The following is a 24,236-nucleotide window of genomic DNA, read 5'->3' on the forward strand; positions in this document are numbered from 1 at the left end:
CATACATACATGCATGCATGCATACATACATACATACCTACATACATACATACATACATTATTATATATATATATATATATATATATATTATAATATATATAAAATCAAAATTACCAACGGGATATCAAGAGTAATGCAGTACGACCGTTTCAAGCAGCTCCGTTTAATTAAACAATGCAATCATTACATCAAGTTAAATGCAATGCCATCTTCAGCTGCACAAATAAATAAATGGAATTTTAACAAGTAGGACACATTAATATCATTTTTCCTAAATATTTTAACAGAGCTAAAAGATGGAAGAAATCCATTTTGTTGCTATTGTAGCTAAGAATAGACTACAACGTCTAAGAATTGAATGGGGCATTGTGGGGTCATAGGGTCGTAAGGGTTGTAAATCATTTCTAACTCATTTATCTCTTTATCAACTACTAAATCTAAGACTAGGACACGATGGCTGTGTTGAATAAAGGACAAGAGGAATTGACAGCTCATGGCTAGGTTTGGTCATAAATATTATCATATGTATCCCTTTATATGATATTGAATGTCCCATAACCGGGTTTTTGTCTCTTGAAGAAAGGACAGTTTCCTCTGAGGGGACAAAGAGAAAAGAATTGATTGCCGCAACTTCAGAGGAATCTCTTGGTGAATATAATTGGGAAGGTCTTCGGTCGTAAGGTCCTAACCAGTTTGTAGAAAAGCGTCGAAAGGGTAAACCCTGAATAAACTGACTAAATCAGCAACAATGAGGTATTGAATTGCAGGCTGCATCTTCATCCGACGGCAACAACGTTTCCTCCGATGCTTGCAACTCGTACATTGCATATCTGATGGGAGGATCGCAAAAGAACCCCCTCTATGGGGAACTGCACTCCATTAAAAACCCATTTTCTCAGGATGTGTGGCTGGCAAGAAATGAGGATGAAACTTCTAACCTTTATGATCACGGTGGAGTCCTTAAATAACTGATCATAAACATTAAATGGCGGTGCCCCAGCATGGCCACAGCTAGTGAGCTGAAACTAGATAAATAAAAAAAAAATTAAAAATAAAAAATTATTCGTGTGGGCGTGAGTGGAAAATTTACAAATGGGTAAAAATCTACAATATCGAATGGGGTACCATTACTCTATCCCTAAAGAGATTGGCTTTGTACAGTCACCGGAAGTAACTTGCACGGACACCGGAAATTCATCTGCCATCACCAGAGAAAACAAAGCAACTACCCCCAGCGACTTGCCTGACCTTTCATTGGACAAAAGCTACCTACCTGCCATTCTATTGGACACTGACTAAACATCACTGCTGATATTTTTGTATAAATAGACATCATAAATCGCTGTAAAACCAGTTGGCTTTTTGGCACTCGACCGATGTAAATCGTGTCCCTCTCGCCTGCCACGCTCGCCACTCACGGCGCCTCGAACCTTTGTACTGCTATTTCACGCCTGAAATAAATCCATGTATAAACTTACACCTCTTGTCTGCTCGTCCTTTCAACTACTGCTTTCGTCTGTCCAGTTTTGCTGATTACGACCACAGTCCTTTTCAGGGCTAATTCAAGTCTGATCTGAATGCGATAACAGTCCTTTTTAGGACTATTCTTAGATCGGATCTAATTGCGATAACCGTCCTTTTAAGGGCTACCCTTGAATGCGATAACAGTCCTTTTAGGACTACTCTCAGATCCGATCTAATTGCGATAACCGTCCTTTTAAGGGCTACCCTTGAATGCAATAACAGTCCTTTTTAGGACTATTCTTGGATCGGATCTAATTGCGATAACAGTCCTTTTAAGGGCTACCCTCGAATGCAATAACAGTCCTTTTTAGGACTATTCTTGGATTGGATCTAATTGCGATAACCATCCTTTTAAGGGCTACCCTTGAATGCAATAACAGTCCTTTTTAGGACTACCCTCAGATCAGACCAGAAGTAGTGGCCAAGAATTATACCCGCTACAGCTTTATACCATGTGATAGGGAAGATGCGTGGCTTAGCGGTTCGTGTATCTCGCTCATGATCATAAGGTCGAGTGTTCGATTCCCAGGGCTGCATTGCGTCCTTGAGCAAGACACTTTAATTCATGTTACTGCAGTTGAATCAGCTGGCAGAAATAAGTAGTACCTGTAATTCACAAGGGGCCAGCCTTGTTACATTCTATGTCATGCTGAATCTCCTTCACAAATACGTTAATGGTATGCACGTCTGTGGAGTACTCAACCACTTGCAAGTTAATTGCACGAACAGAGTTTTCCTTTGATCAGATCAACTGGAATCGACTTAGTGCCAGGATAAATCATAAGATGACCCTCCCCCCACTGATATTGCGCCAAAGATAGTAGTGGTTTTCAGATTGGGGCCCTCTCGTGAAATCTGGCTTTGTGCAGCTCCTAGCAAACAGTTTTTGTGGAAACTGGGTTCTCAAAGTGGTCATTAAGCTCTGCAGTAATTTTGGGAGCTGTACTTTTGTGATCCTTTCTAGCAATTCACGTAAGAGTCCGACAGTCCCTATCTGAAAGTTTTGGTTTTCTTCCAGAGTTCTGTTTCAACGAGGAGGTTTTTCCCTCTTTCTCAGAGGCTGTCATTACTTTCATGACGGTACTTCTTGATACACCAAACATTTCGGCTGTTTTCATTACACTAGCGCCTGCCATACGAGCACCAGCAATTTGTCCTCTTTGAAAGTCCAATAGATCTGTCATTTTAATGAATTTTAATTATCTTTTTCTGATATCTGAAAAGAAACAGCAATTTTAGCGAAACATATTAAGCAACACTAATAATAAATAAAAAAACTTAAAAATAAACAAGCTTTTGACAGTTTTATAGATATTTCAAAATTATGATGCTATGATGCTAGGTGTTTCCATTATTTTGTCCAACCCCTGTATATGTGTATATATATATATATGATGATGATGATGATGATGTATATATATATATAATATATATATATATATATATGGATTCTTAGACAACTATATACAGAATGATATAGACACTATATACAACTATATACCACAACAATACTACCTCCACCACCAAAATTACAACAATACCTTATTGATCACAGAGCTGTCCATCTACCCAGTGCGTTCAATGAAACGTGCCTTGGTACAATAACTTTACAACAAACCATGGGTCCTTTTGTTTTCTGTTGGGTTATAATATCTTGAGTGAACAATCATCTCTGTGAATAGTATGAATACCAGTGGCCTTTACTGGACAATTGTGGACAGTTTTCATATCATTGGACGTTAGTTACAGCAGGGATCATAGCTGCTATCAGCGGTCAGTCCGAGAACCTGAGCTCTGTCTTGGTATTCAAAGAGAGTGCTGACCTCTGTCATAATTTTGGAAGCAGGGGATAATATTGAGATTTGTAGGCAGTCTTTATATTTGTGGACATTACTAATAAAAGTGGACAGTTGTTCGAGCAGTGGACATTACTGGACAGTAATAGGGGACAGTCCTGACGTCTGTGCCTCAGTTGACCACTAAACTCATAGGTGCTGCCTGTTTCGTCAACCAACAAAGGTAAGGGCTATTTTATAATCTCCCACTTACTTTGTGTGTGTGTGTATGTTTGTGTGCCCGTGTGTGTGTGTGTGTGTGTGTGTGTGTGCATGTGTGTATGTGTGTGTGCATGTGTGTATGCGTGAGAGAGAGAGGGAGAGTCTGTATGTGTGTGAGTGCTGTGTGTGTGTGTGTGTGTGTGTGTGTGTGTGTGTGTGCATGTGTGTATGTGTGAGAGAGAGGGAGAGTCTGTATGTGTGTGAGTGCTGTGTGTGTGTGTGTGTGTGAGTTCATCTATGTCCATGTGTGTGTTTGTGCATATGTAAAGTGTTAGAGTTGGGGTCACGGTGTAGGGGTTTAACTGATAAAGTGCTGGGTTCGCTCACGGTCATAAGCTTATGGTTTCCGAATCAAGCAATGCATTGTGCTCTTGAGCAAGGTTCTTCGTTTCCACCGTACTTCACTCCACTCACCTGAAAACTAATTACAAGTGATAACTGGAGGAATGTCCACTCCCGTGAAGGACTGGTGTCCTGTACAACAGGTGACCTTCACAAGGCAGTCTTCTAATCTTCTTTCTTTACTACCCATAAGGGGCTAAACACAGAGGGGACAAACAAGGACAGACAAAGGGATTAAGTCGATTACATCGACCTCAGTGCATAACTGGTACTTATTTAATCAACCCTGAAAGGATGAAAAGTAAAGTAGACCTCGGCGGAATTCGAACTCAGAACGTAGCAGCAGACGAAATACCGCTCAGCATTTTGCCCGGTGTGCTAACGTTTCTGCCAGCTTGCCGCCTTTCTCTTCTAATCTTTAGTCTTCTAATCTTTAGTCTTCTAATCTTTAGTCTTCTAATCTTTAGTCTTCTAATCTTTAGTCTTCTAATCTTGGTCTTCTAATCTTTAGTCTTCTAATCTTTAGTCTTCTAATCTTTAGTCTTCTAATCTTGGTCTTCTAATCTTTAGTCTTCTAATCTTTAGTCTTCTAATCTTTAGTCTTCTAATCTTGGTCTTCTAATCTTTAGTCTTCTAATCTTTAGTCTTCTAATCTTGGTCTTCTAATCTTTAGTCTTCTAATCTTTAGTCTTCTAATCTTGGTCTTCTAATCTTGGTCTTCTAATCTTTAGTCTTCTAATCTTTAGTCTTCTAATCTTTAGTCTTCTAATCTTTAGTCTTCTAATCTTGGTCTTCTAATCTTGGTCTTCTAATCTTTAGTCTTCTAATCTTTAGTCTTCTAATCTTGGTCTTCTAATCTTTAGTCTTCTAATCTTTAGTCTTCTAATCTTTAGTCTTCTAATCTTTAGTCTTCTAATCTTTAGTCTTCTAATCTTTAGTCTTCTAATCTTGGTCTTCTAATCTTTAGTCTTCTAATCTTTAGTCTTCTAATCTTTAGTCTTCTAATCTTTAGTCTTCTAATCTTTAGTCTTCTAATCTTGGTCTTTTAATCTTTAGTCTTCTAATCTTTAGTCTTCTAATCTTAGTCTTCTAATCTTTAGTCTTCTAATCTTGGTCTTCTAATCTTTAGTCTTCTAATCTTTAGTCTTCTAATCTTTAGTCTTCTAATCTTTAGTCTTCTAATCTTGGTCTTCTAATCTTTAGTCTTCTAATCTTTAGTCTTCTAATCTTTAGTCTTCTAATCTTGGTCTTCTAATCTTTAGTCTTCTAATCTTTAGTCTTCTAATCTTGGTCTTCTAATCTTTAGTCTTCTAATCTTTAGTCTTCTAATCTTGGTCTTCTAATCTTGGTCTTCTAATCTTTAGTCTTCTAATCTTTAGTCTTCTAATCTTTAGTCTTCTAATCTTTAGTCTTCTAATCTTGGTCTTCTAATCTTGGTCTTCTAATCTTTAGTCTTCTAATCTTTAGTCTTCTAATCTGGTCTTCTAATCTTTAGTCTTCTAATCTTTAGTCTTCTAATCTTTAGTCTTCTAATCTTTAGTCTTCTAATCTTTAGTCTTCTAATCTTTAGTCTTCTAATCTTGGTCTTCTAATCTTTAGTCTTCTAATCTTTAGTCTCCTAATCTTTAGTCTTCTAATCTTTAGTCTTCTAATCTTTAGTCTTCTAATCTTGGTCTTTTAATCTTTAGTCTTCTAATCTTTAGTCTTCTAATCTTTAGTCTTCTAATCTTTAGTCTTCTAATCTTTAGTCTTCTAATCTTGGTCTTTTAATCTTTAGTCTTCTAATCTTTAGTCTTCTAATCTTTAGTCTTCTAATCTTGGTCTTTTAATCTTTAGTCTTCTAATCTTTAGTCTTCTAAACTTGGTCACTTCTAAACTCTTCAGAAACCAGAAGAAGCTCAGGCCTCCTGGGCCTGGAGGCTTCGGACAGACTTTAACTGAAAATTTATGATGCATCCACCTGGAAAGATGAGAGAAAATATTTCTTTTCGTTTAGCCCTAGGCTGGTTGTGATTGAGCAGATCTATAATCGAAGCCGTTCCGGCCGTAACCATCTCATCGTTTTATTCAGAAATATGGTTGCTATGACAACATCCTCATGTTGTTACTGTTGTTGTTGTTGTTGCTGTCATCATCCGCGGCATCTTCTTGTTTTGCATCAGATCAGGCCTTTGCTCCAAGACGTTCCAGCTGTGACCACCCCGTGGCTGTGTGCTTAGTAAGTCTCAATTCCAATGTTTGTGATGCATATGCTTGGTGTACCCATATCAGACGGGTAGCCACGATGGATATAAAGGGCTTCGTATATTTGTACCCGAGTGTCACTTTGATGGCATCCGCTGCTCAATAATAATAATAATAATAATAACAATAATAATAATAATAATATAATATAATAATAATAATAATAATAATAATAATAATGCCTGATGCAGTACCAGGCAGTGGCTCTCATGGCTTCTGATCTTAACTGATTGGAAGTGTTATCATGTACATTGTTTTGTCTTGGTATAAAAGATGGGCTACAGCAAATATTTGCTCAATACCACAGATTTGCTTGTCAGTTGTTTGACCTTAACCAGTTGAGCATGTCCCTTAGTGGCTGACGATATGTGCATCTCTGATCACGAGCAGAAGTAGTGGGGGAGCATCATAGCCATGTGTTGAGAAGGATTCTTTGGGGTTTGAATAATTCACCTCTGGAAACATGGGTGTTTCGTTCAACGTCCTTAACACACCCTATTCAGGGACCTTTTGAGCGGGATGGGTTACTCGATCTGAAGAAAATTCTAACTGGGCTCCACCTGCAAGGTCATTTGCTGCTTATCTTGATATGAGATCACCATGTCGCGCACATATGGTTGTGATGCATGTGCCTGGTGTACCCTTATCAGACGGGTAGTCATGATGGGTATACTGGGCTTCGTATATTTTACCCCAGTGTCACTTTGATGGCATGCTCTGCTCGCTCACTCAATAATAATAATAATAATAATAGAACTAATCACATCAACTTACAAAGGGGTCAGAGTAGTGATTCGTCCCTTTGAAGGATGTGGGACAGCAGAAACGCTACAATTTCACACAAAGTGAGTTTAGCAAACTGACCCAAAACTTGTAATTTATTCTTCTTGTTTTTCTTTTCATATACATTTCATACACTTCTCCCTCTCTCTTTCTTTCTCTCTCTCTCTCTCTGCCTCTCTCTCTCTCTCTCTGCCTCTCTCTTTCTCTTTCTCTCTCTCTCTGATGATCCTAAAACGAAAGTGTTCCAATTTACTTCTCCCATTCCAGTCAAAACCAAAAATGCTGTTGCTTCTAATCCTTGCAACGATTCTGACCGTTTCCTCGAATCAGGAATTCGATGAAGCCTTCTACAAATTTTTGGGTCCTGGTTATTCCTATACTTATCTCCAGACTCCTCCAACAGAGAAATTCTACCCAAGCCGAAGTCTTCTGGAATGTTCTCTCATCGCTCTAAACAGTCAATCGGAATTCTTTACTTACAACAAAGTCAACCGTACTTGTAAAAATTACTCACCCAAAAATATTATGACAGTCAGCAGTGGACAGGACAAGAATGAGATGTCCTACTATAGAAGTAAGTGAAGCATTATTATCATTATTATTATTATTATTATTATTATTATTATTAATATTATTATATTTTTATTATTATTATTATTATTATTATTATTTTTATTATTATTATTAATATTTTTATTATTATTATTATTATTATTTTTATTATTATTATTATTATTATTATTATTAGTATTATTATTAATATTATTATATTTTTATTATTAATATTATTATTATTATTATTAATATTATTATATTTTTATTATTATTATCATTATTTTTATTATTATTATTATTATTATTATTATTATTATATTTTTATTATTATTATTATTGTTTTTTTTTCCTTCTTTCAAATTTGCTTCCATTTCTTGCCGAGTGTCTTCCCGACTCCTAGGGCAAAGAAACTCATAGTATACATTGGTAGGCCATTAAACCAAACTCAATGTTCGTTTTTTTTTTTTTTTCTAAGTTAAATTAAAATACATGAGCAGCAACAGTTCTCACATCGACACATGCTCTTCTCAATACGTGTGATGTACCAGTTAAGACAATCTTTTGCACTTCTTGCAGGGATGGTAAGCCAGGGATCATTCTCATATAATTTTCGGTTCCCTTCTTGATCATTCCTAGTGCTCCTACAATCACTGGTATTGTAACCGCCTTGAGATGCCACATTTTCTCAATTTCAATGAGTAGGTCTTTATATTTTCTGAGCTTGTCAAGCTCTTTCGCTGAGATATTATGATCACAGGGGATGCTCATGTCGATCAATAAGCAAACTTTATTGTTTTGGTCTTTCACAACAATATCTGGTTTATTGGCCTTGATGGTTCGGTCTGTATGTACTGGAAAGTCCCACAGAATGGTTACATTTTCTCCTTCAGTTACAGCCTCAGGGTGGTGATTATACCACTTGTCGGCAGTTTTGATATTGTAATGCCGACTTATTATTATTATTATAATATTATTATTATTATTATTATCATATATTTTTATTGTTATTATTATTATTATTATTATTATATATTTTTATTATTATTGTATTTTTATTATTATTATTATTATTATATTTTTATTATCTTACAGGACACAGATAGTGTGTCTATAGCCAGCGGGAGGAGGTGTCTTCCTGGGGCTACAAACTACAGTAGCATCCACCCTTTTGGTTTAGCCATATTCAAATGGCATATATGCATCACATTATTATTATTATTATTATTATTATATTTTTATTATTATTATTATTATTGTATTTTTATTATTATTATTATTATTATATTTTTATTATTATTATTATTATTATTGTATTTTTTTATTATTATTATTATATTTTTATTATTATTATTATTATTATTATTATTATTATTATTATTATATTTTTATTATTATTATTATTATTATTATTGTATTTTTATTATTATATTTATTATTATTATTATTATTGTATTTTTATTATTTTTATTTTTATTATTATTATTATTATATATTTTTATTATTATTATTATTATTATTATTATTTTAATTTTTACTATTATTTTTATTATTATTATTATTATTATTTCTATTTTCTATCAGTGGGATCATTTACATTCATTAGTCTACAAGTATTTTCTTCTTTTTCTGTAATGATTATGTCTTTAATCTCTTTAATGATTATGTCTTTAATCTCTTTAATGATTATGTCTTTAATCTCTTTAATGATTATGTTAATTAGCCTGGATCGTTCTGTCATTTTTATCTTAAATGTCTGCTTCAGGACATTGTTATTATTGTTATTGTTGTTGTCGTTATTTCAGGTAGTGAATGGATTAAAACCTATGCCGTATCAATGGGAGCAAACTCGTTAATCTATGATTCCATATTAAAAAAAGGCCATCCTTCATCATGGAATGTGGACAAATGCGTTGGTAGCTATTGTCCGAATTTTTTCCGACACCCTCTGCTTGATATCTGGAACGAACTTCAAATTGATGAGGTATGTATACACCTATTCTGATGCTGTATATACTCTTGAAGAATGCCACAGTTAAATTTGCCTGTTTTTGTATTTGTTTTCAATATGATGCATAAATAGCTCTTTTAATCCATTACTGTTTGTGATGTGTATAAGGGATTTCTATTCAGTCGGGCGGTTATTCGCAACACCAGTCATTTTTATATCCATTGCTTTCATATATATATATATACATATATTGGATTGTCTGGAAAGTTCATGCCAATTCTTAGTCGTTCATGTTCCAACACGTTACAACACATCAAATTTATTGACATATATAATATGCTAACATTTCCAGTTAGCCCATACTTCACACTGTTTCTTGAGAAAGAAAGCTTAAAATGACTTAAATCGTATCAATTTTGCATCCTTATGAAAATGGAAGATTCTTAGGTGCATTTTAGACAGTTGATGCTTTTTTTTCTTATTTCCGTAAAGGCAAAAAATGCTTTGCCAGTAACAAAGAAGATATGTGTTGTGTACGGCGAAGGTACTTTAGCTGAAAGAACTGTACGGAAGTGGTTTGCTAAGTTTAGACTTGGTGACTGTAGTCTTATTGATGAAGAATGCTCTTGCAGACCCCCTCACCCACTTCAAAGACGACCAAATTAAGACATTGATTGAGAATAACCCGTATTGCACAACTTGGGAATTGGCAGAACCACTAAGTTTATCAAAAACCACCATCCATGAGCACTTAGTGAAGCTTGGGGTACTCAAATCGCTACGTCTTGGTACCATATGATCTGAGGGAAAAGGATCTTTTGGATTGCATTTCCACCTTTGATTTGCTGCATAAACGCAATGAAAATGCACCTTTTTTAAAGCAAATTGTGATTGGTGATGACAAATGGATTGTTTACAACAATGTTCAGCCGGAAAAAGATCCTGGGGTAATATGTGTAATAATGCCCTTTATATAATATATTATATATATATATATATATATATAGTGAATTGAAGAAATGGAGTTGAACGAAGATTGAACAGAAATCGTTTTATTGCATTCTAACGTGTTTCGAAAGTCACAATTTACCAAATTCCGATTGAATTTGGTAAATTGTGGCTTTCGAAACACGTGTAGAATGCAATAAAACGATTTCTGTTCAATCTTCGTTCAACTCCATTTCTTCAATTCACTAATAATATTAAAATTCAATTATCCGCACCAACGCATGGTTGCAACACCATATGGTTGTACCTCCAACCGTGCTGTCTTCTGCTGTGATTTTTGCTACCAAGGTATCGGTTAAACTTTTGATTAATCTGCAACAAGATTATTCATCTTTCTATTTCACAAAATATATATATATATCATCATCATCATCATCATCGTTTAGCGTCCGTTTTCCATGCTAGCATGGGTTGGACGGTTCTACTGGGGTCTGTGAAGCCAGAAGGCTTCATCAGGCCCAGTCAAATCTGGCAGTGTTTCTACAGCTGGATGCCTTTCCTAACGCCATATATATATATATATATATGTATGTATAAAGTTAATCCAAACAAGAAAACACAAAAAAACACAACAACGCAAGGACGTGGAACAAATATAGTATTATTGGATGCTCAGGAAAGAAGGAAAGAAGGAGGGTTTAACGTTTCTAGAGGAGCTCTTCGTCGGAAACATAGGAGAAGGAAAGATCCAGAGAAGGGAAGACAGAGGAAAAAAAATCGCCAACGGTACACATTAAATTCAACACGCATTGAAAGTCGACAAAGTTTTTTTTAGAAGTGTTTAGAATCAGAAATAGGAAATGGTTCAATTATACACAAACCCGTTATATAAACTAGCTATATTATTAATATATATGTAGTATCTATAGATTTGATATTTCACACAATAATAAAGTGGAACAAAATATTAATTAATATAAAAACTAATTTACTTAAATGTAATACTACTTGATAAAAATACCACCTAATTATTAAATGATGTATAGTCTAACGAAAGTAATTCCCAAATTAAATTATATGTAAAATGTTAAATCCCTTTATAAAAATAAATCGATATCATAATTAATAACGAGCGTAACTAATAAATATCAAGAAACTATAAATAATAATAATAATAATAATAATGATATCAGACCCAAAACAATTCAAATTCCAAATATTACAGATAATTAATAAATCGTTACTTAGCTCATCGAAGGAAAAAATGTAATTAATTGTTTTTTTTTTTAGAAGCATTGAAACATACAGATAAGGAAATAATTTCATTCTCAAATGCAGGATAGGTGGCCACCCAACAGATTCTTCTGCAAAATATGGATAGTCTATCCTATTTGAGCTATATTATTAGCATTATCCTGCGTTTGAGAATAAAATTATTTCCATTTATATAGATGTATATGTGGAGGTGCAATGGCCCAGTGGTTAGGGCAGCGGACTCGCGGTCATAGGATCGCGGTTTTGATTCCCAGACCGGGCGTTGTGAGTGTTTATTGAGCAAAAACACCTAAAAGCTCCACGAGGCTCCGGCAGGGGCTGGTGATCCCTGCAGTACTCTTTCACCACTCTTTCTCCCACTCTTTCTTCTGTTGGCCTGCTCGCTTAGCCAGCGGGGTGACACCAGTCAAAGGCTAAAACAATGCGAACGCATTGTGACCAGCGATGTGTAACTACATCTGATGGACTGGTCGGTCACGTGATCACGTGATATAGATGTATATATGTATATATATATATATATATATATATATATATATATGAAACTCGTCATTTCTTCAGGTGAAGCTTGTGTTGTACAAAAACCAAAGTGCTGTGGTAACGATGGTGTTTGATGGGCGAAATACAAGCCTTGAAAGCTGGTTCACTCAGGAAAAGCTGAAAAGTTCCCCATGGAGCGATCTAGCATCAGATGCGACAAATTGTTTCTCAATCGTTGGAATTGAGTAAGTTCTTACCATTTTACATTATGTAATTATCTATCCATCCATCCATCTAGCTAGCTAGCTAGGTAACTATCTATCCATCTGTCTGGTTATCTATCTATCTATCTATCTATATATCTATCTATCTATCTATCTGTCTGGCTATCTATCTATCTATCTATCTATATATCTATCTATCTATCTATCCATCTGTCTGGATATCTATCTATCTATCCATCTGTCTATCTATCTATCTATCTATCTATCCATCTGTCTATCTATCTATCTATCTATCCATCTGTCTATCTATCTATCTATCTATCCATCTGTCTATCTATCTATCTATCTATCCATCTGGCTATCTATCTATCTATCTATCCATCTGTCTTTTTTTTTTGTTTCTTTTGTTTTTTGTTTTTTTCATCCCCCAAAAGAAAAGCTCTACCTTGTAACTTGTCCCATCTGTGTGCAGCCCTGTGTGGCCAATAAAGAAACTTATCTATCTATCTATCCATCTGTCTGGTTATCTAACTATCTATCCATTTGTCTGTCTATCTATCTATCTATCTATCTATTTATCTATCTATCTATCTATTTGTGTGTGTGTGTGTTTGTTTGTGAGTTTGCATGCACACATGTGTAAAACTTTCAAGAGTTGTTTGTTTCCAGTTACAAGACATAAAGGATTTCGTTTTGGGATTTGGTTTGCAAGATTCTTTATGTGAGTTCGTGTGTTGAAGCATATTCTGTTGTGTCTGGGGAGAGTCATTTTCTTTTTTTGAAAGTCAAGACTATTGAAAAGGTTGCAAGACGCAACGAAAATTTTAGGAAAATAAAAATAAGAAATAAGTGGAAATTTTACCGGTGAGTGTGTTACATTATAAGGCACAAAAAGAAAATGACTCTCCCCTAGACAAAAGAGACAAATTTTCTCAGTAACGAGGGGCGAGTTTATTTACCTTTGCTATTTTATCTCGACTGCTTTGTAACTTCAGCAATATCAAATAATAAGAGCGACAACACCTGAAAGTGGACCCTTTTTTCTTTTACAGTAACAAACGCCGTTTTTATGTTTCACACTTGCATGAAGGTTGTCCAAAAGATCTTGGTTGGTTGACTATCAATGAAGCTTTCCTTACTTGTGATTGGGAGAACTCAAACTATTTTCCTAAAATCCTTTACTCTGACACAACTTCAAAAATCAAATGGGAAGATGGTAAGTATCACCTCATTGTTTGGGGTCTTTATAATTCTCTCTTTCCTTCTTAGAGAAACGTTACCAAAAACATATTTAACCACAGAACACTTTTTATTATTTCCAAGAATCACGGAAACCATACCAAAATATTTTAGGTGCAGGAGTGACTGTGTGGTAAGAAGCTTGCTTCTCGACCGCATGGTTCTGGGTTCAGTTCCACTTTGAGGCACCTTGGGCAAGTGTCTTCTACTATAGCCTTGGGCCAACCACAGCCTTGTGAGTGGATTTTGTGGATGGAAACTGAAAGAAGCCCATCATATATATATATATATATGTATGTATAGGGTTAGTTGAGTTGGAGGTTAAAATAACCATCTGAGGGATAGGTGTAGCCATTACACTACCAGTATATCAGCTATGTTTAACCCTGGGCACACACATGCAAGCATATTATGTTCATAAATTACAGGTAAAGAGAAGGATCAACAGGAGTTTCTTAAGAATCAGAATTTAAAGGAAACAGAAAATGGAGAAATATTGATGGACAACAATTGACTTGGATCAATTATCATTTATTAATTCAATGCAATCTTTTACCTTTTGTCTTTCATTTGATTCAGATCATTGAACTGTGGCCAAGCTGGAGTACCACCTGGAAGAGTTTAGCTGATCATAACGATCTCAGCTCTTATTGTTCTATTAACCCTGGTAGATGTAGAAGTAGTAGTAGTAGCATTAGTAGTAGTAGTTGTAGTAGTAGTAGTATTAGCAACAGCAGTAGTAGTAGTAGTAGTAGTAGTATTAGCAACAGCAGTAGTAGTAGTAGTTGTAGTAGTAGTAGCAGTGGTAGTAGTAGTTGTTGTAGTAGTAGTTGTAGTAGTAGTTGTTGTAGTAGTAGTAGTAGTTGTTGTTGTAGTAGTAGTGGTAGTAGTAGTTGTAGTAGTAGTAGTATTAGTTGTAGTAGTAGTAGTAGTAGTAGTTGTTGTAGTAGTAGTTGTAGTAGTAGTAGTAGTGGTAGTAGTAGTAGTGGTAGTAGTGGTTGTTATTGATGTTGTTGTTGTTATTTTCAGGATACGGAGTCGCCGATTCCATGGCCATCTTCATCCGTCTGAGACAAAACTTACCAATCCCAGTTTCTGTCTAATGCAAGCACCGTTGTTGTTGAGCACCATCCATACCAAGATGACCACCACCACTGAGCACGTGTCAGCTATTGTCACCGAATAAAGTTTCCACATTAACCTTTAGATCCGAAATTCTTCTCTTCTGGTTCTCTTTCTTCTCTGGAGATGGGTTGAATTGCTGTTCCAAAGACAGCACCATCCTCATCATTTAACACACTCCTTCCATGTTGGTGTAGCAAGTCATAAAAGACGGCAATATGACGTAACGGTCGTTTGCCCGAACAAGCATAATTGTTGGTAATCCCATTGGTTAGAATTACTGCCCATATACGAATTCTAAACTTTTGTCAAAGAATTCTTTCACGAAATACAGTTCTTAGAACTTGGATATGAGCAGTTATAAAACCCCTGACTTTTTGGGAAATTACTCAATGATCGTAGGATGTTACTAAACTCCACGACACTCACTCTTTGAGATATTGGCTATTTTTTTATGCCACGTCTGTGACTTAAATCCAAGACTTATTTGAATTGTAACGAACTCTAGTAGTTAGTACGAAGGATTAACTAGTGTGAATTTTAAGTCATAATTATCTACAACAAAATTACTTTACTTTCCAATTGTACCGTAAATGCTAAATGTACATAAATAAAATAATGTAGTAATTATTTTCTCTTTCTTCACTTTCTTCAGCTTGTTAATGGAATTTATTTCTGCAATTATGAAACTGTGTATTTTTTTATAGCGCTTAAAAGAACACAAATTTATTTATCTTCAACATACATGCACACATAAAATGTCCATTAGCGTTTCAGAGAATATATTTCTCACTATGGCATTTATGTAGCAGGAGTCCGGATTTATGTATAATGATAACACTTGACACTTATAAGTAAGTTATAAGTGACGGGTTTATCAATATATATTCCTACTTCAAAAGTAAAATATATTTATAATCTATTTCCAGATAGGAAATGTATAAATGTAGTGTTACACAAATAGTAAACAAACTGGCTATACTGGCCTGGGTTGGACAGGACATGGTCAGCAGGAGTCTGCACCAAGCCTCAGTGCCTGTTTTGGCAGAGTTTTTACTGGATGCCCTTGCTAACATCAACCACTCAGCAGAGTGGACTTTGTGCTTTTTACATGGCCCCAGCACAGGCAAGATCAGTTTTTGCATAGTTTTTTTTTTTTTTACAACTGGGCGCTGTTCTAAACGCCAACCACTTCACAGTGCGGACTGGAAGCTTTTTAAATGGCACCTACACTGACAGGGTCACCAAGGGACTTGCAAGACAAAGATCCTTTGAAAGGAGAGAGAGGGGGCATTGGCGGAGAAGATCTTGTGTCAGATGAGGAAAATTGAGACAGAGGGATACGGAGACAGAAACAGGTGTCTAACTGTAGGTGTGTGTGTGTGTGTGTGTGTTCGTCCCCACGATAGAATAAGTACCAGGCTTAGAAAGAACAAGTCCTGGGGGGTCGATTTGCTCGATTAAAGGCGGTGCTCCAGCATGGCCACAGTCAAATGACTGAAACAAGTGAAAAAAGGAAAACAGAGTCAGTAAGGTGTTTAATTGTTTTCAGTTTCCATGTAAGACCAGCCGTGGTGGATATATAAAACTGTACATTTTGGACAATATATATTTACGCGTATTCATGTGCATATTTGTGCACAGAAGTGCATGAATTTGTGTCAGTCGGGTGTACGCACGTGAGTGAATGTATACTCTTTACTCTTTTACTTGTTTCAGTCATTTGACTGCGGCCATGCTGGAGCACCGCCTTTAGTCGACCAAATCGACCCCAGGACTTATTCTTTGTAAGCCCAGTACTTATTCTATCGGTCTCTTTTGCCGAACCGCTGAGTGACGGGGACGTAAACACACCAGCATCGGTTGTCAAGCAATGCTAGGGGGACAAACACAGACACACACACTTATATATATATATACATATATACGACAGGCTTCTTTCAGTTTCCGTCTACCAAATCCACTCACAAGGCATTGGTCGGCCCGGGGCTATAGCAGAAGACACTTGCCCAAGATGCCAGGCAGTGGGACTGAACCCGGAACCATGTGGTTGGTTAGCAAGCTACTTACCACACAGCCACTCCTGCGCCTATGTCAGTGATTATCAATTATTTACAAGAAATTCTCATTAAACATCACCAATAATTGACTGATTCATGTACAAACAAATTCTGTAACGACTGATTAATTAAGTAAATTCAAGTGTATTAGTGTATAAATACATCTCGTTATGGTCTGCTTCACGGTAGAGACACAGCGTGATAGATATAAGGCTGCAGACACATACTGTGTGTATATATCAATGAGGCACATGGCTCAGTGGTTAGGGTATTTAGCATACCTTTCTCCTTCACAAAACTCTGATTGCGAAGACCTGTTGGGGCAAGTGAAATCAAAATTGAATTCAAAATCGATCCAAATTCGACGACTGGAACCCATGCCAACCTCCCCTCATTGGACACAAAACTCTGATTGCGAAGACCTGTTGGAGAAAGTGAAATCGAAATTGAACCAAATCCTATGACTGGCACCTGTGCCAGTGGGGCGCTAACAGCTCCATCTGAACGTCTTGTGGTTTTCTTTTTATACCGCCAGTCCTCATACCTTTTGATCCAACCTTGTACAATTGCACAAAAAAAAAAAAAGACAAATTCTTTAATAAAAGAGATATTTTATTTTTTTTTAGTTGAAGATAACAAACTACAGAGTTATCTCCCCCTGCTCCGTTTCATACAATCCCTCTCCTCTCCACAACAAAACCGGAAGCAGTGGGAATCAAAGACAAGTGGTTTTAAGGGCTACCAACAACACGTCTATTTATTCTAGCGCTTTCTGTAGGGCTTCATAACATTCTAGAGCGATCTGTGCTTCGGCCTTTGCTGCTTCTGTGCCGGCGGCACTCATGTCTTGCTGTGCCTTGGCGAGGCCATCACGGATTGCCTGCAAAACAGAAGAAACCATTCAATAAGAATTACAGCTAAAAACCATTTTTCTTTTCTTTCATGCGTAGAACCAAAGTTCTTCGGTTCTTACGGGGTAATTCAAAACGAATACAACAAAAAACAGAAAACATACAGGTAAGGGTTGCAAAAATACAGGTGTAACATAAAAGAATTGTTACAGAGGAATTACCAAGACAAAAATATTATGGATTGCTACAGAGGAATTCCTAAGAAGACATAGACGAATTTCAAGATAATCATACTAATACTCTTTTACTTGTTTCAGTCATTTGACTGCGGCCATGCTGGAACACCGCCTTTAATTGAGCAACTCAACCCCAGGACGTATTCTTTTTTGTAAGCCCAGTACTTATTCTATCGGTCTCTTTTGCCGAACCGCTAAGTGACGGGGACATAAACACACCAGCATCGGTTGTCAAGCAATGCTAGGGGACAAACACAGACACACAAACACACACACATATATATATATATATACAAATATACGACGGGCTTCTTTCAGTTTCCGTCTACCAAATCCACTCACAAGGCTTTGGTCGACCCGAGGCTATAGTAGAAGACACTTGCCCAAGGTGCCACGCAGTGGGACTGAACCCGGAACCATGTGGTTGGTAGACAAGCTACTTACCACACAGCCACTCCTGCACCTAATGTATACACAAATTTCACATTTCTAAACTAACTCTATGAACTATATTTGCAATACAAGATAATACAACGGATCTTACATATGAATATTATGGATTATTGCAGAAGAATAACCAAGGAAGTATATCAGGATTTAAAGACTCTTATCAAAAGCAGTAATTTTTAATTTATTTTTCAAACATACACTATATTATAGTATTAATTCAAATTAAAAAAAAAACTACCATTCAATATGTTATACAGAATTCAAATTTTATATCTCTGAAGAGCAGAAGCGTTGTCTATAAATGCTTATCAATATAGGATTTCATTATAGGGACAGCACTTCTGTGAAACGATCGTAAGATGCTTTAAATACTCAATTCAAAACTTTTAAACTGTCGTATACATATTTCTTTATTACCCACAAGGGGCTAAACATAGAGGGGACAAACAAGGACAGACATAGGTATTAAGTCGATTACATCGACCACAGTGCGTAACTGGTACTTAATTTATCGACCCCGAAAGGATGAAAGGTAAAGTCGACCTCGGCGGAATTTGAACTCAGAACGTAACGGCAGACGAAATACCTATTTCTTTATTACTCACAAGGGGCTAAACAAGGACAGACATAGGTATTAAGTCGATTACATTGAAAACAGTGCGTAACTAGTACTTAATTTATCGACCCTGAAAGGATGAAAGGTAAAGTCGACCTCGGCGGAATTTGAACTCAGAATGTAACGACAGACGAAATACTGCTACGCATTTTGCTCGGCGTGCTAACGATTCTGCCACCTCCACCATCATATTAAACTATCATATACAGACAGACACACACACATACACCAATGAGGGACCCTCTACCTGGTTGTCATGATGGAGCAGTAACAGAATTCTGGGGGTGTTGTATCATAAATGTGTTTGGACTGACTGGGAGGAACAAAAGCCTTGCTTTTGACTCACACGGCCCCGTATTTCAATGATAGTAAGGACTCTCTTCAGGAGTGACTGTATGGGCAGTATTTGATAGCCAGGGCCAATAAGGAAAGGGTCACTGTAGCAGCGAAATACTCACAGAAGCATCAAGAGACTCTACTGGATGAGCTTCTTCAGCAAGGATCTGTACGGAGGAGTCATCGTTGATTGTGATGGAACCACTGCTGACTGGAAGAAACATAAGACAACAATATTTAGTATTAGTCAGAGGTGGTGGTCATCACGGTGGAGATGATGGTGATGGTAGTGTCAACAGACACCAAATGACAACGTCAATGACAGCAATGTTGGTGTTGGTGGTGGTTATGGAGGGGGTGGTGAGATGGTGTTGGTGGTGGTGATGGTGGTGATGTTGTTGTTGGTGGTGATGGTGGTGTTGGTGATGGTGGTGGTGGTGAGATGGTGGTGGTGGTGATGGTGGTGTTGGTGATGGTGGTGGTGATGGTGTTGTTGTTGGTGGTGGTGGTGAGATGGTGAGATGGTGGTGATGGTGATGAGATGGTGGTGATGGTGATGGTGGTGAGATGGTGTTGTTGGTGGTGGTGGTGAGATGGTGTTGGTGGTGGTGGTGAGATGGTGTTGTTGGTGGTGGTGGTGGTGGTGAGATGGTGGTGATGGTGATGAGATGGTGGTGAGATGGTGGTGATGGTGATGGTGGTGAGATGGTGTTGTTGGTGGTGGTGGTGAGATGGTGTTGTTGGTGGTGGTGGTGATGGTGGTGGCGGTGATGGTGGTGGCGGTAATGGTGAGATGGTGGTAGTAGTGGTGGTGATGGTGGTGATAATGATGAAAATGGCAGAGGTGGCGCTGTGACACACAGCACAAAGAAATGTCTGCTACAAGATTTACCAACCGAAAAACCTCTTGGCACCATCATCTTCGAAGACTGTGACGACGCCTGGTTTCAGAACTCCTAATGTTGGTACGTGGTCAGGCAAGATACCGAATGAACCGCTCATGGAGGGGACATCGACCTGGTTCACCTTGGCTTTGTTGTAGAATACCTGAAGAAGAGAGAAATTTCGAGACACCTGAGCAATGAGGAGACCACAGAGGGTGAGGGTGGAGGAGGAGGAGATGGGCTGAACAGTCATGTAGCTTTGTAGCACAAAGCCATGTAGCTGTATGACCATGTAGCAGTGCCATTGCACAGCTGCATATGAAGCAGTGTTGCCATGTGGCAATATATCAGGTCATCCCAGAAGTTCCGTCTGATTTTACCTTTTTTCAAATTGAATGAAATTTAATAGTATTTTAGAATGTCTAATAATGCAGTGCTTTTCAACCTTTTTGCTGGAGCGGAACCCTAAGGAAACATTTCACTGGCTCGAGGAACCCCTGTGCAATGATTTGTCTTATGCACACATATCTGCAGAGGAAAATTTAAAATTACTGCTGAATTTAGCAGTTTTGTAACTTCTTGCGGAACCCCTGGACTGTACTGGCGGAACCCTGGTTGAAAACCACTGGTCTAATGGAATTAAAAATGATTTTTATGCATTTGTGTACATTTAAACTAATTAAATATTATTTTACAAAATAATAGAATTAAAATTTCTTTGATTAAAACCCTTTCTAACATGGAAGTATCCAAAGAGCATTTAAGGCACATAATGCTTTATGAGTACAAAAAAGGAAACTCTGCAGCCGAAGCGACTCGAAACATACACTCAGTTTATGGGAAAGAATGCTTGGATGAAAGAACTTGCAGAAGATGGTTTGCAAAATTCAGACACTTGCCCAAGGTGCCATGCAGTGGGACTGAACCTGGAACCATGTGGTTTGGAAAAAAGCTTCTTACGACATGTATACATACACACACAAACACATATATACACAAAAAAATACATAGGTGTGGGTGTGCAGTAAGAAGCTTTCTTCCAAACCACATGGTTCCGGGTTCAGTCCCACTGTGTGACACCTTGAGCAAGTGTCTTCTGCTAGAGCCTTAGGCTGACCGAAGCCTTGTGAGTGGATTTGGTAGACAGAAACTGAAAGTAGTCCCTTGTATATATATATGCGTGTGTGTGTGTGTGTGTATGTCCCCCCCAACATCGCTTGACAACCAATGCTGATGTGTTTACATCTCAATAACCTAGTAGCAGTTTGGCAGAAGAGACCGATAGAATAACTACTAGGCTTACAAAGAATAAGTCCCAGGGTCGATTTGTTGAACTAAAGGCAGTGCTCCAGCATGGCTACAGTCAAGTGACTGAAACAAATCTCTATATATATAAAGCTGAAGTTGTGTGTGTATGGCGGGTTTGGTAGCCTTCAACTAACACTATCTCCTCCGAGACCCTGTGGCGCAAGTTGACCGAAATTGAGAGTATGATAGAAGAAGGCTTGCTCTTCCTTCCGTAGAAGAAAAAATTCAAATCAGACCATGTTAACACCAAAATTTATTTACATCAAAAAGGTGCTTTTTTTTTCTATGAAAATCCCTATTTTTTTTACAAGTTTTTGACTGCTGTGTCGCCATTTTTTGGTGTATTTCAACCAGAAAAATGTTCACTTAAAGAGAATAACAAGCTACATAATGCAAATTTTTACTTTTAAAAATTCCAATTCTAAAGGGTCGAAATAAACCCGAGCAACGCGGGGCGATACTGTTAGTAGAAGATAAAATGCAAGGGATTTAATTGAAAGAGAAAAATTAAAGAAAGAATAAATTTGCGGAAACTGCAGAACAAACACTTTCAGTTTTCATATACCATCAACGAAAAATCGCAGAAAAATGTACTTCGACAAGCAAACCATGACCATCCTAAAGATTATCACTTAACATATCATAACTCCAAAGTCACATTACGTTATTGCAGTAGTTCGACCAAGGGTGTTCCAGCCATGGCCATCCCGTCTTTTTATCTAAGAATACATTACTCAATGCATTCTTCTTTGCTGTTTAGCCCCAGGTCAGTCCTGGCCCAACAGAGCCATTATGATTCAAAGACGTCCCAGCCATGACCATCCCATCTTTTATCCACACATAAGTGTATCGAGGAATACATTATCAAACGTGACCTTGCTGTTGTTTATCGGCAAATCTAAAGCAGCCCTTGTTTTGCAGGCGTTCCAGCCGTGACCATCACGTCTTGTTTTTACAAAGACACTACACTAGCAGAGATACCACCTCATGTGTCCTTCCTTGTAAGACAGCAAGGAATATGTGTGATTGCAGTAAAATGTGACTGCTATTTCTAGCAGGCTGAATCGAATGACCTCATAAAAAAGTGTGCCTTTGTATGGCAGATAACATAGCTAGAAATAACAACTAAATATCCTTTAATTCATGTCCTACCGGTTTTAAAAAGGACACGTTTCCAATAATTTACACCTGAATATGTTTTCAGTGAGGATGTTGTCGGAGTGGTCACGGTTGGAAAAACTTTGATCATAGGTATGCCTAATAAAGGCAAACCTTTGACAAAACAAGGAGAAAGGACCCCATCACAGAAATAACAGCCAAATGTCTTACAAGTCACGTCTCAATAACCGATTCCTTCGCATTATAAAAGAGAAAAATGTTGTAGTGGCCACGGTTGGAACGTGTTTGATAATAGGTCTATTTAATAACGACAAACCCTTGGCAGAAAAAGGGGAAAGGACCCTCATGAAAGCTCACAGAAATAACAACCAAATGTCTAAGTCACGTCTCAATAACCAATTCCTTCGCATTATAATAGAGAAAAAGGTCGGAGTGGCCACGGTTGGAACGTGTTTGATCATAGGTCTGCTTAATAACGACAAACCCTTGACAAAAAAGAGGAAAGGACCCCCATCAAAGCTCACAGAAATAACAGCCAAATGTCACGTCTCAATAACCGATTCCTTCGCAATACAGGAGGGGAAAAGGTCGGAGTGGCCACGGTTGGAAGAACTTTGATCATATATCTGACCTCTGATAAAGCAACAAGGAGAAAAGGACCCAGGGGAGAGCCGTGTTCGCTTCGTGAAGCCTCCAAAGTCATATTTCATGGCGAAGGGTAAAGGTTGAGGGGAGAAGAAATATTGCGGGAAAAGTCTTACGTCGCCTGGGCTGGCGAAGGTGAAAGCCATCTCTGCGTAGGTCCTGGTCGGTTGGGAGGAGAGCGTGTAGCATGCGAGTCGACTGGTGTGGCGGAGGGCCGAGCCGAGGGAGAGCAGTTGACGGGTGAGAGCCATTCCTTCTTCTTCTTGTCTTCGCCTTGGTTCGGGTTTTGCGTCCTCGGGTCGTGGAGAGTGTCCTTGAAACAGGAAGTCGGTTGCGTGTTGTCTCCCCTCGTGTTTTTTTTTTCGAAGTCTTTTGTTTTGGAGGTGGTGCGCGTGAGGAGGGAGGAGGAAAGAGGTAGAGAGAGAGTGTAGAAGAAAGAGAGGAAGGGAGGGAGAAAAAGAGAGAGCGAACGAGAGAGAGAGAGAGAGAGAGGGAGAGAATAGAAGAAAGCGAGGGGAAAGGAAAGAAAAAGAGAGAAATAGAAAGCGAAGGAGACAGAGGGAGAGAGTAGAAGAAAGAGAGGGAGGGAGGGAGAAAGAAAAACAGAAAGACCGAAGGAGAGAGCGAAGGAGAGAATAGAAGCAGAGAGGGGGAAAAGGAAAAAAGAGAGAAACAGAAAGCGAAGGAGAGAAGGGGAGAGGGAGAGGGAGGGAGTGAGGGAGAAAGAAAAAGAGAGGAATAGGAAGCGAGGGGAAAAGAGGGAGAGAGTAGAAGAAAGAGAGGGGAAAGGAAAGAAAAAGAGAAGAATAAGAAGCGAAGGGGAAAGAGGGAGAGAGTAGAAGAGAGGAAGAGAAAAGGATAGGAAAAAGAGAGAAACAGAAAGCGAAGAAGAGAGAGACAAAGAGAAAGAAGGGAAACAAAGAGAGATGGAGAATGTAATAGAATAAGGAAGAGAAAAATAGAAAGAGAAAAAAGAGAGGTGGGAGTGA

The 24,236-nt window shown here is 37.7% G+C and overlaps 2 protein-coding genes across 2 annotated transcripts; one reads left to right on the forward strand and one right to left on the reverse strand.

Annotated features, from left to right (window-relative positions):
• Nucleotides 1–3,408: 3,408 nt before the first annotated feature.
• On the forward strand, nt 3,409–15,292 carry LOC118768520. The gene is made up of 6 exons (XM_036515187.1): nt 3,409–3,544; nt 7,219–7,525; nt 9,309–9,487; nt 12,239–12,402; nt 13,434–13,597; nt 14,650–15,292. Exons 2-6 carry the CDS (start codon nt 7,231–7,233, stop codon nt 14,721–14,723), a joined length of 876 nt encoding a protein of 291 aa, XP_036371080.1. The 5' UTR covers nt 3,409–3,544; nt 7,219–7,230; the 3' UTR covers nt 14,724–15,292.
• A 2,125-nt stretch (nt 15,293–17,417) lies between these two features.
• On the reverse strand, nt 17,418–23,597 carry LOC115226569 (ATP synthase subunit delta, mitochondrial). The gene is made up of 4 exons (XM_029797575.2): nt 23,364–23,597; nt 20,188–20,338; nt 19,414–19,502; nt 17,418–17,682 (listed from the first exon to the last, which is right to left on the reverse strand). The coding sequence occupies exons 1-4, from the start codon at nt 23,496–23,498 to the stop codon at nt 17,560–17,562; spliced, it is 498 nt and encodes a 165-aa protein (XP_029653435.1). The 5' UTR covers nt 23,499–23,597; the 3' UTR covers nt 17,418–17,559.
• Between the last annotated feature and the right edge of the window lie 639 nt (nt 23,598–24,236).

The sequence above is a fragment of the Octopus sinensis genome, linkage group LG30 (genome assembly GCF_006345805.1).
Source record: "Octopus sinensis linkage group LG30, ASM634580v1, whole genome shotgun sequence".
Taxonomy (NCBI): domain Eukaryota; kingdom Metazoa; phylum Mollusca; class Cephalopoda; order Octopoda; family Octopodidae; genus Octopus; species Octopus sinensis.